This window comes from Pygocentrus nattereri, chromosome 13 (genome assembly GCF_015220715.1).
Source record: "Pygocentrus nattereri isolate fPygNat1 chromosome 13, fPygNat1.pri, whole genome shotgun sequence".
Classification (NCBI taxonomy): Eukaryota; Metazoa; Chordata; class Actinopteri; order Characiformes; family Serrasalmidae; genus Pygocentrus; species Pygocentrus nattereri.
Genome location: NC_051223.1, coordinates 4670059 through 4684265, shown reverse-complemented (window position 1 = coordinate 4684265; position 14207 = coordinate 4670059). Strand labels below are relative to the sequence as shown.

Here is a 14207-nt window from a genome sequence, read left to right as displayed (position 1 = left end):
ATCTACAAATTACATTGCAAGTGGTGATTATAGGGGTCCAAGCACACATGCCATGTGGAAGGCAGTAAAACACAAATAATGGGCAAAGTTGTTAAAGCAGATGTGGAGTCTCAAAAGATGATACCTCCCAAATTTCAGACACACTACCCTTGGTGTGGTGAGCAACAGATTTTAGAACAGAACAAGTAAGTCAAAATGTCTAAAAAATTGTGCAACATTTTGACATGCCTTGTATTTACACAGTTGAATTTTAGTTTGGACCGCTGGGATAGGCTCCAGCACCCCCCAGCGACCCTGACGGAGGAGCGGCTTGGAAAATGGATGGATGGATGGATGGATGGATGGATGGATGGATGGATGGATGGATGGATGGATGGAATTTTAGTTTGTATAATTCATATTTTATATAATTCGTTCAAGTTTAGAAAAATTTAGTTTTTGGTGTCTCTTTGAAAAGAAACCATGAACCAACACCATGGACTAAAACACACAGCAAGACTTCACAGTAAAACTGCATCATATAAAATTATTATCTTACTCAAATACCTCTTACAAGCTTCAGATGTCCATATAAAATGATTATTTTACTCAAATGCCTCTTACAAACTTCAGATGTCCAAGAGTTGGCATAAATGGTATTAAGCCCAGTGGGGCCCCTTAGTTGAAATTATTGTAATTTGTTGTGCCACTGACTTTGACTCTCTGCCTGTTACTTTTCACCATTGTTGTATACCATTCATATCTGAGCAGTTCTGCATTTCCCATATAGTAACACAACTCTTGACTTTTCCTCTTAGGTTTTTCCCACACACACAACATGATTCTGTTCCTCTGTGGCTTTACTTGTTTCTGTGGATCTGTACTTTTTCTTGGCTTCATTCCATACACTTTTTGTAAAGAGCTTGGTATGTAAAGTCTTCATTTGAAAACTTTTATGACAGATTTATGATGGAATTAGTTATTGAATTGTAAAAAAAATGTGCAGTTGTTCTTTATCTCATGCAGTTGTTCTTTATCTTGTTAGGCAGTTGCACAGTAATCATACAGGATGTGCTTGTCTTTGGTCCAAACATTCTTATGTTTGTGGCCTTCGTCCTTTGGGGTGTGCTTAATGGTAAGTATTTTATCAATGTTTTTATACAACTTATGCCATAAGATTTAATACTGTGCTTTTTTGTTTAGCTGAATAGAGTCAAAATCATAAGGTATTAATACACAGAAATTTCAAGAAATTCATTAGCTTCTAAGAGATAGGAAAACAGTGGCCACCTTACTGATCACTGTGTTTACTAGCCATGATTAAAACAGTCTTAGTTCATTCCTGATTGAAGTGAAGAAAAGGATGCATGATGGATTATGGGAAGGAAGACAGAACATATTGCAGATGTGAAAAGGTGCCACCTTCTTTATTATTCAAATTAGCCCAAGCATCTGCAGTATTTCAGGCATTTCTGGTGAGAGCAGTGCTGTCCATTCAGTCATCAAGTCAAGTTATTATTCTTGTGTTAGACTTTATTCCTAGAATATTAGGTGAACCAAAAACAGATGTTTACGGTGGTGCCTACTAAGATATGTAATTATTGCAATAGTGTATTCATGGTACATACATGTATTTTAGTATATTTTTTTAACGGTTAATTATTTATTAATTGTTTATTATTATTTATTATTATTGTTTTTGTTCATTGTAACAGTTAATGGTTTATTGTTCAGATAATTCACCCTGACTTCCATATTCCATATCTGCTTGAAAAACCAGCCATTAGGGGTGTATTTTGTGTACTTCTGGTGCCAGTCCCAAGCCCGGATAAATGGTGAGGGTTGCGTCAGGAAGGGCATCCGGCCTAAAACTTGTGCCAAAACTATCATGCGGATCACAAATGATTACCATACCGGATCGGTCGAGGCCCGTGTTAACAACGACTGCCTCTGGTGCTGTTGACCAGCAGGGTGCCGGTGGAAATTGGACTACTGTAGGTCGAAGACCATCAAAGAGGAGAGGAGGAAGGCGGGTTAGAAGGCAGCGAGAGAGAAGGAAAGGCAGGAGTGTGGAGGTTAGAGTAGGGACTCTGAACATAGGGACAATGACTGGTAAAGGCAGAGAGCTTGCAGACATGATGGAGAGAAGGAAGGTAGATATTCTGTGTATCCAGGAGACCAGATAGAAAGGAAGCAAGGCCAGGAACATTGGAGGTGGATTCAAACTGTTCTATCATGGTGTAGAGAGGAAGAGAAATGGAGTAGGGATAATCCTAAAGGAACATCATGGGAAAAGTGTTCTGGATGTAAAGAGAGTGTCAGACAGGATCATGAGCCTGAAGTTGGAGGTTGATGGTGTAATTTTGAATGTGGTCAGTTCATATGCATCACAGGTTGGTTGTCAGTTAGAGGAGAAAGAGGAATTTTGGAGTAAGATGGATGAAGTGGTAGATGGTGTCCCTAGAGAGGAGAGATTAGTAATTGGTGCAGACTTCAATGGACATGTTGGTGAAGGGAACAGAGGGGATGAAGAGGTGCTGGGTATGTATGGTGTGAAAGACAGAAATATGGAAGGTCAGATGGTTGTAGATTTTGCAAAGAGAATGGAAATGGCTGTGGTGAACACGTATTTCCAGAAGAGGGAAGAACACAGGGTGACATACAAGAGTGGAGGGAGGTGCACACAGGTGGATTATATCCTTAGCAGGAGATGCCACCTAAAGGAGATTGGAGATTGTAAAGTGGTACCAGGGGAAAGTGTAGCAAGGCAGCATAGGGTGGTTGTCTGTAGAATGAGATTAGAAACAAAGAAGAGGAAGAGAGTGAAGACAGAGCCAAAGATTAGATGGTGGAAGCTGAAGGAGGAGGAGGTTGCAGGCAGTTCAGGGAAAAATTGCAACAGGCCCTTGGGGGCAGTGAGGAGCTACCTGAGGACTGGGAAACTACAGCTAAGGTGGTGAGAGAAACTGGCAAGAATGTGTTGGGTGTTTCGTCTGGTCAGAGGAAAGAAGACAAGGAAAGTTGGTGGTGGAATGAGGAAGTCCAGGAGAGTATTCAGAAGAAGAAGGCAGCTAAGAAAAGGTGGGATAACCAGAGAGATGAAGGAAGTAGGCAGGAGTGCTGTGAGGCTAGTTGCATAGCGAAAAGAATGGTGGCAAAGACAAAGGCTCAGGCCTATGATGAGCTGTATGAGAGGCTGGACAGTAAAGAAGGAGTAAAGGACTTGTATCGTTTGGCTAAACAGAGAGATAGAGCTGGAGAGATGTACAGCAGGTTAGGCTGATAAAGGATAGAGAGGGAAATGTACTAGTGAGTGAACAGAGAGTGTTGAGTAGATGGAAGGAGTACTTTGAGGAACTAATGAATGAGGAAAACGAGAGAGAGAGGAGGACAACTGGGGGAGAGATAGTGGATCAGGAAGTGCAGAGAATTAGTAAGGTGGAAGTGAGGGCAGCTTTAAAAAGGATGAAGAATGGAAAGGCTGTTGGTCCAGATGACATACCTGTGGAGGTATGGAGATGTTTAGGAGAGAAGCCAGTGGACTTTTTAACCTGGTTGTTTAAGAAAATCCTGGAGAGTGAGAGGATGCCTGATGAGTGGAGAAGCAGTGTACTGGTCTCCATTTTTAAGAACAAGGGTGATGTGAAGAGCTGCAGTAACTACAGAGGTATAAAGTTGATGAGCCACACCATGAAGGTATGGGAAAGAGTTGTTGAAGCAAGGCTAAGGCGAGAGGTCCAGATCAGTGAGCAGCAGTTTGGTTTCATGCCCAGAAAGAGTACCACAGACGCCATTTTTGCGTTGAGAGTGTTGGTAGAGAAGTACAGAGAAGGTCAGAAGGAGCTACATTGTGTCTTTGTGGATCTAGAGAAGGCATATGATAGGGTGCCAAGAGAGGAACTGTGGTACTGTATGAGGAAGTCAGGTGTAGCTGAAAAGTATGTTAGGGTGGTGCAGGACATGTATGAGGATAGTGAGACAGTGGTGAGGTGTGCAGTTGGAGTGACAAATGGTTTCAAGGTGAAGGTAGGGTTACATCATGAATCAGTTTTGAGCCCCTTCTTGTTTGCAATGGTGATGGACAGGTTGACAGATGAGGTCAGGCAGGAGGCTCCATGGACCATGATGTTTGCAGATGACATTGTAATCTGTGGTGAGAGTAGAGAGCAGGTGGAAGAGAATCTGGAGAGGTGGAGGTTTGCACTGGAGAGGAGAGGAATGAAGGTCAGTAGAGATAAGACGGAATACATGTGTGTGAATGCGAGGGAGGCAGGTGGAAAGGTGAAGATGCAAGGAGTAGAGGTTGTAAAGGTGGATGACTTCAAATATCTTGGGTCAACCATCCAGAGCAATGGCCAGTGCAAAAAAGAGGTGAGGAAGAGGGTGCAGGCAGGATGGAGTGGGTGGAGATGGATGTCAGGGCTGATGTGTGACAGAAGGATAGCAGCAAGAGTGAAAGGGAAGGTTTACAAGACAGTAGTGCGTCCTGCTATGATGTATGGTTTGGAGACTGTGGCTCTGTCTAAAAGACAGGAGGCTGAGCTGGAGGTGGCGGAGATGAAGATGCTGAGATTTTCGTTGGGAGTGATAAGGATGGACAAGATTAGAAATGAGCAGATCAGAGGGACAGTGAAGGTGGAGCAGTTTGGAGATAAAGCCAGAGAGGCCAGGTTGAGATGGTTTGGACATGTGTTGAGGAGGAATAGTGGATATATTGGGCAAAGAATGTTGGAGATGGAGCTGCCGGGTAGAAGGAGAAGGGGTAGACCTCAGAGAAGGTTTATGGATGTAGTGAAGGTGGACATGGAGATGGGAGGTATGGAACTAGAGGAGGCAATGGATAGGGCAAGATGGAGGCAGATGATCCGCTGTGGCGACCCCTAAAGGGAGCAGCCGAAAAAAGAAGAAGAATATCTGCTTGAATTATAATGTGTCATGATTGGTCCCTCCCAGTTATCCTTGTGCTTGTGTTTTGGTCTTCCATGTGCTTTTGTTTACGTGTCAATGTGCTTTAGTTTACCTCCCAGTCCAGCCCCCTTGTTTTAAGACTCCGCCCCTTACTGTTACCACCTGTGTTTTCCTCCTGTGTCCTGTTATCCCTCGTTTTTCCTGTTGTATTTAAGACCTGTGTTTTTCCTAGTTGTTTGTTGGTCTTTGTATGGTTTGTATTGTGTTTGGTGTTACCTCTGCTAGCCTCTGTTGTATTTTCTGTTCTCCATTGTTTGTTTACCCTGTGTTCATTTTTCGTCATGTCTGTCCCTCCTTTTCTCTGTGTTGGCTCCCTGGTCTGATTTGCCCCCAGTAAATCTCGCTTGTCTTCGCACATGCGTCCGCCTCCTCATCGCTCCACCACACCGTTACATATAGCAAACTCATAAAATAATATACTACAGTTTGTAGGATGAAATCAGACTAAACCTAACAATGTGATAATATAGCTACCTGTTTCTAAAGACTGTGAAAAAAATCCCTTACTCTGTTGAGATTTTGCCTTGGGAAAAAAAAATTATATATAGTGGGTTTTTATATATATATATATATATATATATATATATATAAACCCACTAGATGTTTGCATCTTCTCTTTTACTTGATGTTAAAAAGAAGTGTCATTAAACTCATTTCATGTTTTTTCAGGATTTATCAGTGTGGCTATTACTTGTTCAACTATTAATCTTCTGAGGACTCTTTGGCTACTTCCATTTTTTCGATGCTTTAATCATTTTTATGGTATGTAAATAATGGCTCTATTACTATTATTACTATCATTATTTATGTTTGCTTTATGTGATATGTATTTGTATTGTGTTACATCAGTTTATTAAAATGCATTGATTTCAGTGCAGTTTACAATCAGAAGTTAGAACATTCTTTCATGAAATTCAGATGAGAGATCACAAATATTTTTTGGTCTTATCCCGAGGTAGTCCTAAAGTTTGTAACATTCTGGAGCTCTCAGAAAAAAGGTACTATACTGTCCCTGGGGTGGTACACCTCTTGTCACTAGGGTGGTACCCTGAGGGGCCTTCAGTACCTTCAGTTAGGGAACATATTTTACTGCAAGAATATGGTTGCATGTATAGATCTTGTATTATATAATGGCACAGTTCTATACAGGGGAGGAGTTAGACTGAATACAGTATGTACAGGTGCGGTTAGACCTGCTGCAGAGATATCCAATCAGATCAACTCCTCTCACTCCATTTAAAAGCTGATTGGGTATTGGTGGTGCAGCATAGTAATATGTTTCTAATGGCAGGACATTGCTGCCTTTATATGAAATAGATGGAATCCATCTTTCTTTTTTGAATAAAAATGTTATATAAATTGTTTCAGTGGTTTGTTGTAAATATAAAGCTAATGCAAATGCTACATTTCTGTGTTCTTGTGTGTGTGTGGTTTGTTCTGTTTTTGAGGGTTCAGGTGTGAGCTCTCTTGGAGAGAATTTATTTTTTATATTGGCCATTATTTTTATACTTTTCCCATAAAACATATATATTAAGGTTCTATGCTTTATATTTTCCAGGCACAGTCAAAGAAACCCTTGCAATATCACTTATCATAGTGGACTGGGTTGTTTTGTCTGTAATTGCTGCTGTAGGTAAGTACCTATGATTGTTACATATTAGCACCAGATGACATTTATGAGTATATACATACATAAACAATTGGTGAAACAAATGTTACTATTCCAAGGTCATTTAATATAATTTTTAATACATGTATACATGATTATAGAGAAAAATCACTAATAATGTTTTCAGCTCATTTGATAGCCTGCTGATCCTTTCCAGTGACAGTGCTGTGATGTAGACAGCTTCCTCTTTGTACATAAATGCTTGTGCCCTCTTTAGGAAAATCATCACTTCACTGTAGGAAATATTATTGCTTAATAGTTTGGAATCCAACTGTAAACAATATGCTACATTAATAACATTTATTATACACAATAATAACATAAAAACAGAATGCAGTGATCTGAAAATCCTTTTGACCCATATTAAATGGAAAACAGCACAACGACATGATATTTAATGTTTCAACTAATTAACCTTATTCTTTGGGTATATAGGCTTGTTCTAAATTTGATGCCTGCAACACAAAACAGAAAAGTTGGAACAAGGGGATGTTTACCACTGTGTTAAATCACATTTCCCGTTAACAGTGTTTAGTAGGACACAAGTTGTTGTAGTCTTGCTTGATATAACACCTCAGCTTCTCAACAGTCTGTGGCTGTATATTGCATTCCATAATGCATCTCATGATTTAATGGGAAACAGTGTTATAACTCATGCGGAATGTGGTTTGGCATTGTCTTTCTGAAACAAGTAGAGACATCCTTGAAAATGATGCATATTTACCCTGCAGAATGAATGTTTACAGGTATGTAAGTTATACAGTATAATTATCTATTTACTATTTTACAGTCAGCTCCATAAATATTTGGATGTTGACAAAGTTATTATTATTGTTTCACAGCATATTGGAATTAAATAATGAATTAGAGCTAAAATTACTTTAATTTGGGGGTATTTACAACCAAATCAGGAGAATTATGTAGGCATTACAACCATTTTCATACATAACCTCCCCTCCCCCTTTTTTTGCAAAAAATTAAATTGTTCTTTTTAATATTTTAATACTTGGTTGAAAATCATTTGCAGTCAGCAGCTGCCTGAAGTTAGGAGCCCACAGACATCACCAGAAGCTGGAGTTCTTTCCTGGTGATGTTCTGCCAGGCCTTCAGTTCCTGCTTGTTATTAGGGTGATTTGCCTCCACTTTTACATTCAAATCAAATTGCTTATCTGCAGTACGTTCCAAAAAAGTTAAGACTGGAGCATGTTTATCACTGTTCACCTTTCTTTTTAACACTTAAAGGCCCATATCAGGGAAAAACTGAACTGTTCTCTGTTTTTGGAATAAAATAATGAAGTGTACAGCCCCGTTTCCAAAAAAGTTGGGACGCTGTGGAGAATGTAATTAAAAACAGAATGCAATTATGTGCAAATCAATTAAAACCTGTATTTAACAGGAATTAGTACAAAGACAACATATAAAATAATAATAATAATAATATATATTTTTTAAAAAACTGTGTTTGTTGCTGCATCCACAAATACAAGTTTAAACTCCACCATGCAAAGAAGAAACCACATATAAACAGTATCCTGAAACACTGCCACCACTGCTGCCAGCAGAGGGCGACGGCAGTGTTTAAGTTTAAGATGCGGTTAAAAATTGTTGTCTCTTCAGTCTGTGCAAAAACTTCATATGGACATTAAGCTGAAAAAACAGTGACAGTGAGATGGCGCGTTGTGGCTCTGCTGAATGGAGATGGCGCGTTGTGGCTCTGATGAATGGAGACAGTGGGTTGTGGTTCTGCTTAATTGTACTTTAAGTGTATGTGGTTATTTCAATTATCTATTTTCTCATGTCCAGATTGTGTACTTTATAGGTAAACAGTGCTATTGATTCTTTTATAGCTTTTTTGTTTGTTATAGATGTGATATCCGTGATATCAAAAGCACAAACAATACAGACCAAACATATCTTTTGGGTTGTCTTTACTCATCCATGCCGAACACACAACCGAACACCTCATGCAGCAGCCTCTTACTTTTTTGCTTCTTTTTGGCCTCTCTTGTTCTTTACAGAAACTCCTGACAAACAGCTTTGCTCTATTGCCCCCTAGAGGTTCTCCAAAATACCCATTTACACATTACTACATATTTCCCTCCTCTTCAAGAGTTTACTTATTACAAAAAAAAAACAAAAACATTTCTCATCATACTTTGAAACAAAATTTGACAAAAGTCTGTCCGCTACATCCATCTCTGAGACCTGGTTATTCTCACCTCCAGCCAATAACTGATCCACATATCTTCTCACAATCTTTCCATCACCCAGTCTGACCTTGTAGGATACAGGACCAGTCACTTCTTCTATAACTCCTCGAATCCATTTAGGACCATGACTGAAATTCCTTGTCATTACCACAACTCCTTCTTCGAATTTTCGACCTTGACGTTGCTTGTCATAACACTCCTTCTGCTTATCCTGCTTGTGAATCACTCTCCTCCTCAAATCTGGGTGTACAAGATCTAGTGTTGACCTCAGTTTTCTGCCTTGTAACAACTCTTCAGGTGACTTCCCCGTAGTAGACTGTAATCCTGTAACTGAACAACACACGAGCCACTTTAGTAGAGATGGTACCTTCTCCCGCTTTTTTTATCATGGTCTTGAATGTCTGAACTGTTGTTTCCGCAAGACCGTTTGAGGATGCGTGGAAGGGTGCAGAAGTCACATGTACAATTCCATTCTTTGTCATGAATTCTCTGAATTCTGCACTCGTAAAGCAAGCACCATTGTCTGAAACTATAATTTCTGGTAGTCCTTGGTTGCTAAAACTTTTGCACACACATTCAGTGGTAACTGATGAAGGAGCTGCATGTACCGGATATACATCTAACCATTTGGAATGAGCATCAATAACTATGAGAAACATCTGTCCCATAAAAGGTCCTACATAGTCAATGTGCAATCGTCTCCATGGTTTCTCTGGCCATTCCCATGGGTGAAGTGGGGCTACAGCTGGACATTTTTGCATTTCTTGACACTTTAAACAGCCTCAATATCGTGGTCAAGCTTCGGCCACCAGAAATAACTTCTAGCCAAGGCCTTCATACAGGTAACCCCTGGATGGCACCGGTGCAGTTGTTCCAGGAGATCTTGGTGTCCCCTTTTTGGTACTACCACACATGCACCCCACAAGATGCAACCATCTTGAACATTCAGTTCATCTTTTCTCACATCAAACGGCATGAACTCAGGATCCATCACCTGCTGTGGCCAGCCTCTCATGATGTATTCTCTCACAAAACTGGACAAAACTGGATCTCTGGTTGTCCATTTGCGCACATCCTCATCAGACACCAGTGCTATTTCCTCCATCATTAGCACTCGGTCTTCTTGATCCTCTACAACTTCTGAACATGGTAGTGGCAACCTGCTTAAAGCATCAGCGTTACCATGGTCTTTGCCTGGCTTATAAACAATGACATACTTATAAGCTCGGAGTGCCACTGACCATCTCTGTATCCTTGGTGATACCATTTGAGGCACAGCTTTCATTTCATTGAACAGAGACAGAAGTGGTTTGTGGTCGGTGCATATGATAAACTTCCTACTGTACAAGTACTTGTGAAAATGTTGCACTCCGAACATCACAGCAAGTCCTTCTTTGTCCAATTGCGAAGAATTTCGCTCTGATGGTGTTAGCGTTCGTGACATGAAACTAATAGGTCTTTCTTCCCCATTGGGCATGCGATGTGACAATACAGCCCCTACCCTGTAGGGTGAAGCATCACATGACATAATGAGCTCTGTCTGACTGTCATAATGCACTAACACATCTGATGACTGAATGAGCTTCTTAGATTTCTCAAAAGCAGCCTCTTGCTCTTTTCCCCAGTTCCATTTGGAATCTTTTCTCAGTAACTGGTGTAGAGAGGCTAACAAGGTTGACAGATTTGGCAAAAATCTGTTGTAATAATTCAACAATCCAAGATACGCCTTGAGCTCTGTCACATTTGTTGGTGAAGGTGCCTTCTGAATGGCACTGACCTTGTTCTGTAGTGGGTGCAGTCCTGTAGAATCCCAAGAACTCTGCTTCTTTGCCCATGAATGAGCATTTGCTCCGTTTTAGCCGCAAGCCAGCTTCTTCTAGCCTTTTTAGAACTTCACTCAGGGTTTTGAGATGTTCCTGGTCATTCCTGCCTGTCACCAAGTTGTCATTGAGATACACTGCTACACTGGGGATTCCCTGCAATAAACCCTCCATGATTCTTTGGAAGATTGCAGGGCTGGACGAAACTCCAAAAGGAAGTCGATTCATTGCAAACAGACCCTTGTGGGTACTGATAGTGACATATTGCTTTGATTCTTTGTCCAAAGTCACTTGTTGATATGCATGACTTAAGTCTAACTTGGTGAACTTATTACCACCTGCCAACTTCTCAAAGAGATCCTCAATTCTTGGAATTGGATACTGCTCTAACTTGGATACTCGTTTGACAGTTAGTTTGTAATCACCACAGATTCTCACAGAGTTATCCAGTTTTAACGCTGGAAAGATAGGCGCTGCCCATTCTGAGAATTTCACAGGTTCTAGGATATCTAACTCAGCCTCTACTTTCTGTTTAATTGCATAGGGAACGGGTCTTGGTTTAAAAAACATTGGGACGGCTTCTTTATCAACATGGATATTTGCAGGAGGACCCTTCCATGTCCCTAAGCTTTCCTTGAACACTATGTCGTGCTGCCCCAGTACTTCCTGCAATGTCTGTGCAGTTTCAGAAATCTGGTTTAAAGTACACCAGTCCACAGCCAGTTCTCTGATCTATCCCCGGCCTAATATATTTGGACCCTTTCCTGACACTACTACTACAGGCAGCTGTTTGACAATGTCCTGGTACACTACATTGACCTTTGCTACACCTAAGGTCTCTACTCATTCTCCTGTGTATGTTTTGAGATTCACTGAACTCTTGTCTAACCCAGAGGTTTTTCCCTTGCATTCTAGTTTTGAATACTCTGCCTGAATCAAAATGGTCACACTACACCGTGTCTACTTCAAAGTTGACATCCAAGTCTTTAACTTTGAGCTGAAGCTGGATGGGCTCTACCTTGGGAATGTTTTACTCTGTGAGGTTGTGCATGGTGAATATCTCTTCACGTTCATTGTCTGAATTTGGAGTTTCTCTGATGTGGTGGGCTGACTGCTTGTTTTCTCTTTTTTCATACTTTCTCTGTCCTCCCCCTGTAGGCTTGGAGTGATCAGCAGGCAACCTTGCTCTGCACACTTTTTGAATGTGTCCCACTTTTTTACATTTATGGCACTTCTTTTACTATTCTTTTACGAAGCGGCACTCCGTTGCCAAGTGCGCACCTACACATCAGTAGCAAATGGTGCCTGAACGATTTCCATCACGTGTTTTCGGTCCCACAAAGAACTTGTGTAGCCCCATCTGGCATTTGTCTTCCATGCCACCATGAGACTTACTCTGACCTTAAATAACCTGAATGTCTTTAGAAGCTGTCTCTATGGCTTGAGCCAGTTTCAGGGCCTTGTCGTATGTAAGCTCTGTCTCTGCCAACAACCTGCGCTGCATGTGATCATCCTCGATACCACAAACAAGCTTGTCCCTCATTTCTGTCAGCTTGTCTCCATAATTGCAGTTTTGAGCCAGCTCACGAAGTACAGCCACATATTCAGAATCACTTTCCTTTGGTTTCCTATTCCTAGAATTGAACTTGAAACGCTGCACTATCTCACTTGGCTTGGTGTTGTAATGTGCTTTCAACAGTTCCACAAGCTCATTATACGACTTCTCTCCCGGTCTGGCAGGGCTCAGCAAGTTTCTCCTGAGGCTGTAGGTTTGACTCCCCACCGAGCTAAGAAGAATAGCACGCTTCTTAGCAGCATCTGCAATCTCATTAGCTTAAAAAAAATGTGACAAAACCTCACAATACTCCTCCCAGGACTGTTTTCCAATATCGAAAGGAGACAGCATTCCCACCATTGCGGCCATGCTCTTGTTTTCTTCCAAAAAACCTTGCACAGTCCTCCAAACAATTTAAGAGAGCTGAGTCTTTGTCCACTTCTCAACAAAAACACACCAGTTTCCTCGTCGCCATATGTGATATCCGTGATATCAAAGGCACAAACAATACAGACCAAACATATCTTTTGGATTGTCTTTACTCATCCATGCCGAACGCACAACCGAACACTTCATGCAGCAGCCTCTTACTTTTTTTGCTTCTTTTTTGTCCACTTTTGTTCTTTACAGAAACAAAATGGCTTTGCTCTATTGCCCCCTACTGGTTCTCCAAAATACTTATTTACACATTACTACAGTAGATAACATCCATGCAGTTGATTTAATCCATGCAATCTTCTACATCCCATGTTACCATCTGCTCTTTATGATCCACTCATTTTTTAATGCAATAAAGTCCAAACCATAGCAAACTATAGCAGACTGTAGGAGGCCCTGAGCAAGATTGTACTTTGAAGACCCCCTGCCCCCTAGATTAGCAATCACAACTTAGTAAACTTGTATTAACTTAATTAGGGATTTAAATAACTCATGTGTGGCTTTAATTCAAAATAAAAAAAAAGAAGAAGCATCCTAAACCGTGATAGTCTGGTCATCAGAGAATACTTATAAAGAAGACCTTCTAAAATGCTTGATGTGAAAAAGTGTCATGTGACTATGTACTAAAACAACAACATAGGAACAAATCTTAGGAGTTTGGTTTTCCTGGGTTGTAGTTTTAGTACACTAAGCCATTTTATACTTCTTTCTTTTAATTGTTTCTGTTTCATAACATCCCCTGTGTTTTGTTAAGATATTTGAATATTAAAAATGGTTAAAATGGTAATAAAAAAGGTAAATCTTAGTTTTAGGTTTTAAGTATGAACATAGTTTTTTTTTTGTCTTCTCACTGCCTTAACTTTAATTCATCGCTTAAGTCATAATTGATTTTCCTCTTGAAAAAAAGATCAAGCAGTTCATGCAAAACATTGCAGAGAAATTAAATTCCACAGAGTAATATGACTGATACATAAGTGCACCTGCATCATGTGCAGCTCTTGCTGTTTGAGCTTGCTTAAGTTAATGTTTTGTGTTCCTGCTGTCTGCTTTGGAGGCAGCCTCATAGCAGAGGCAGTATCTGTTTTTGTCCAGTAGAAGAGGGGTGTTGCAGCCTTGCTGAACACAGGCCTGTCAGATCTCTTATTTCATAAAGAAGGCTCAACTTCTGTGACTGACGTTGCTTGGTTTTCTTACCAGTAATAACCAGTTTATCCAGAAGCCTAATACTCATTTACTTTTTCCATCAGTGCAGAGCAGTGATGTGGAGTCCCCCTCCAATGCAGAGGCACCAGACATGATTCTCATGCTTTTGTGTTTGTGTTCTCTTTTTTCTTTTTATTCCAGTGTTTGGACTGCATGGCTGGCGAATACAGAATAACGCATGGATGGGTTACGCTGGATTTTCACTGGTTGTAAATATCATCTTTGTAGGTAGGATTTACATTTTATTGCCTACCTGTTTGTTTTCAAAGTGTCTGATTACGGAACTTGTTTGTTACTAGTCATATTTCTCTCCTTTCCATGATGTGCAAATATCTTTTGCATATGTGAGTTTATATTATGCATGT

At 40.4% G+C, this 14207-nt stretch overlaps 1 protein-coding gene across 2 annotated transcripts in view; it reads left to right on the top strand.

The window, feature by feature from the left end:
- The window catches only part of LOC108431367, a 44584-nt gene that overhangs the window by 8738 nt on the left and 21639 nt on the right, over nucleotides 1-14207 (top strand). For both annotated transcript variants that reach the window (XM_037544408.1, XM_017704451.2), the window contains 5 exons: nucleotides 798-905; nucleotides 1025-1114; nucleotides 5617-5709; nucleotides 6506-6580; nucleotides 13984-14070. In XM_037544408.1, the coding sequence (XP_037400305.1) occupies nucleotides 798-905; nucleotides 1025-1114; nucleotides 5617-5709; nucleotides 6506-6580; nucleotides 13984-14070 (453 nt within the window). The remainder of the gene's footprint in view (nucleotides 1-797; nucleotides 906-1024; nucleotides 1115-5616; nucleotides 5710-6505; nucleotides 6581-13983; nucleotides 14071-14207) is intronic.